Consider the following 1576-nt stretch of genomic DNA (forward strand, 5'->3'; position numbering starts at 1 on the left):
AAAAATAAGACCTAGCGAAACTTTGGGAGAAAAAATTAATATAAGACACTGTCTTATTTTCAGGGAAACAGGGTACTCACCTAACTACCAGGAGAAAATAGTTTCTTATCCTAAAATGTCTCCCGTCTCTTTTGGAGCAGGAGTGCAGGACCATGTGGAGCAGTGCCACCTCTCTTTTGATATCAGAGTTTCACAAGGAGCAGAAACAAGGACTAAATGATGAACAATCACTCAGGTGCCACTGAGTTTTGTCTCCTTGGCTTCCCTGGCTCCAAGCAACTACACCATATCCTTTTTGCTGCCTTCTTCTTCTTCTACTCAGTGACATTAATGGGAAACATGGTCATCATTGTGATTGTCTGTGTTGACAAACGTCTACAGTCCCCTATGTATTTCTTCCTCGGCCACCTCTCTGCCTCAGAGATCCTTTTCACATCTGCTGTCATTCCAGTCATGCTTTGGGGATTGCTGTTCCCTGGAATGCAGATAATATCTCTGGCTGGATGTGCTGCCCAGCTCTTCCTATACCTTGCGGTAGGGACCACAGAGTTTGCATTAATGGGAGTGATGGCTGTGGACCGTTATGTGGCTGTCTGTAACCCATTGAGGTACAACATCATTATGAATAGTCACACCTGCATCTGGGTGGTAATTGTGTCATGGGTGTTTGGGTTCCTTTCTGAAATCTGGCCAGTCTATGCCACGTTTCAGCTGACCTTCTGCAACTCAAATGTGTTAGACCATTTTTATTGTGACCGAGGGCAACTTTTCAAACTATCCTGTGATGACAGCCTTTTCACAGAGTTTATTCTTTTTTTAATGGCCGTTTTCATCATCATTGGTTCTCTGGCACCAGTAATTGTCTCCTATACTTACATCATCTCCACCATCCTCAAGATCCCCACTGCCTCTGGCAGGAGGAAAGCCTTCTCTACATGTGCCTCCCACTTCACCATTGTTGTGCTTGGATATGGCAGTGGCCTGTTCCTCTATGTGAAACCCAATCAAAGGCAAGCAGCCCAGTACAATAAGATAGTATCCCTAGTGATTTCTGTGGTAATTCCTTTCCTGAACCCTTTCATCTTCACTCTCCGGAATGACAAAGTTAAAGCGGTCCTTAGAGATAGGGTGAAATGCTCCTGTCAACTTCTCAGGTATTAACTCTTAATCAGTTTTAGAAGGGGTTATGCCTATTGGGGATTATTTACTAATTTGGGAAACACTAACTACACTACCACCATTACCATTATTACAAATGTCAAAAGTGTCTACCTTCCTGATCATACTATGATCAGATAAGGTAGGTAAGACTAAAACCCATGCTGTGCCCACTAGAATGTCATAGCTTGAGTTTCTTCTCATTTCTACTGATGAACTTCTTGTGGTGTGGGAGGAAGTAGAGAAAGCAAATATGTAATTTTGTGTAGGGTTCTATAAGCCCAATTTATTTTCTTATAATTTATTTCTGAAAATGAATTTCTGAGTAGAGGTAGGAAATGAGGAAGGAGGTGAGGTGAGAGATGGCATAACACAGTACAAAGAAAGAGATGCTCACTTTTTTCCCCATCAAATGTCC

At 42.3% G+C, this 1576-nt stretch overlaps 1 protein-coding gene across 1 annotated transcript; it reads left to right on the forward strand.

Moving 5' to 3' along the window:
- Window positions 1–216: 216 nt before the first annotated feature.
- On the forward strand, window positions 217–1161 carry LOC311628928 (olfactory receptor 9A4-like; the record flags this gene model as incomplete). Its single annotated transcript, XM_084896547.1, has 1 exon — window positions 217–1161. The coding sequence occupies one exon, from the start codon at window positions 217–219 to the stop codon at window positions 1159–1161; it is 945 nt and encodes a 314-aa protein (XP_084752673.1).
- Between the last annotated feature and the right edge of the window lie 415 nt (window positions 1162–1576).

The sequence above is a fragment of the Pipistrellus hanaki genome (genome assembly GCF_964339955.1).
Source record: "Pipistrellus hanaki genome assembly, chromosome: 10".
In the NCBI taxonomy this organism is placed as follows: Eukaryota; Metazoa; Chordata; class Mammalia; order Chiroptera; family Vespertilionidae; genus Pipistrellus; species Pipistrellus hanaki.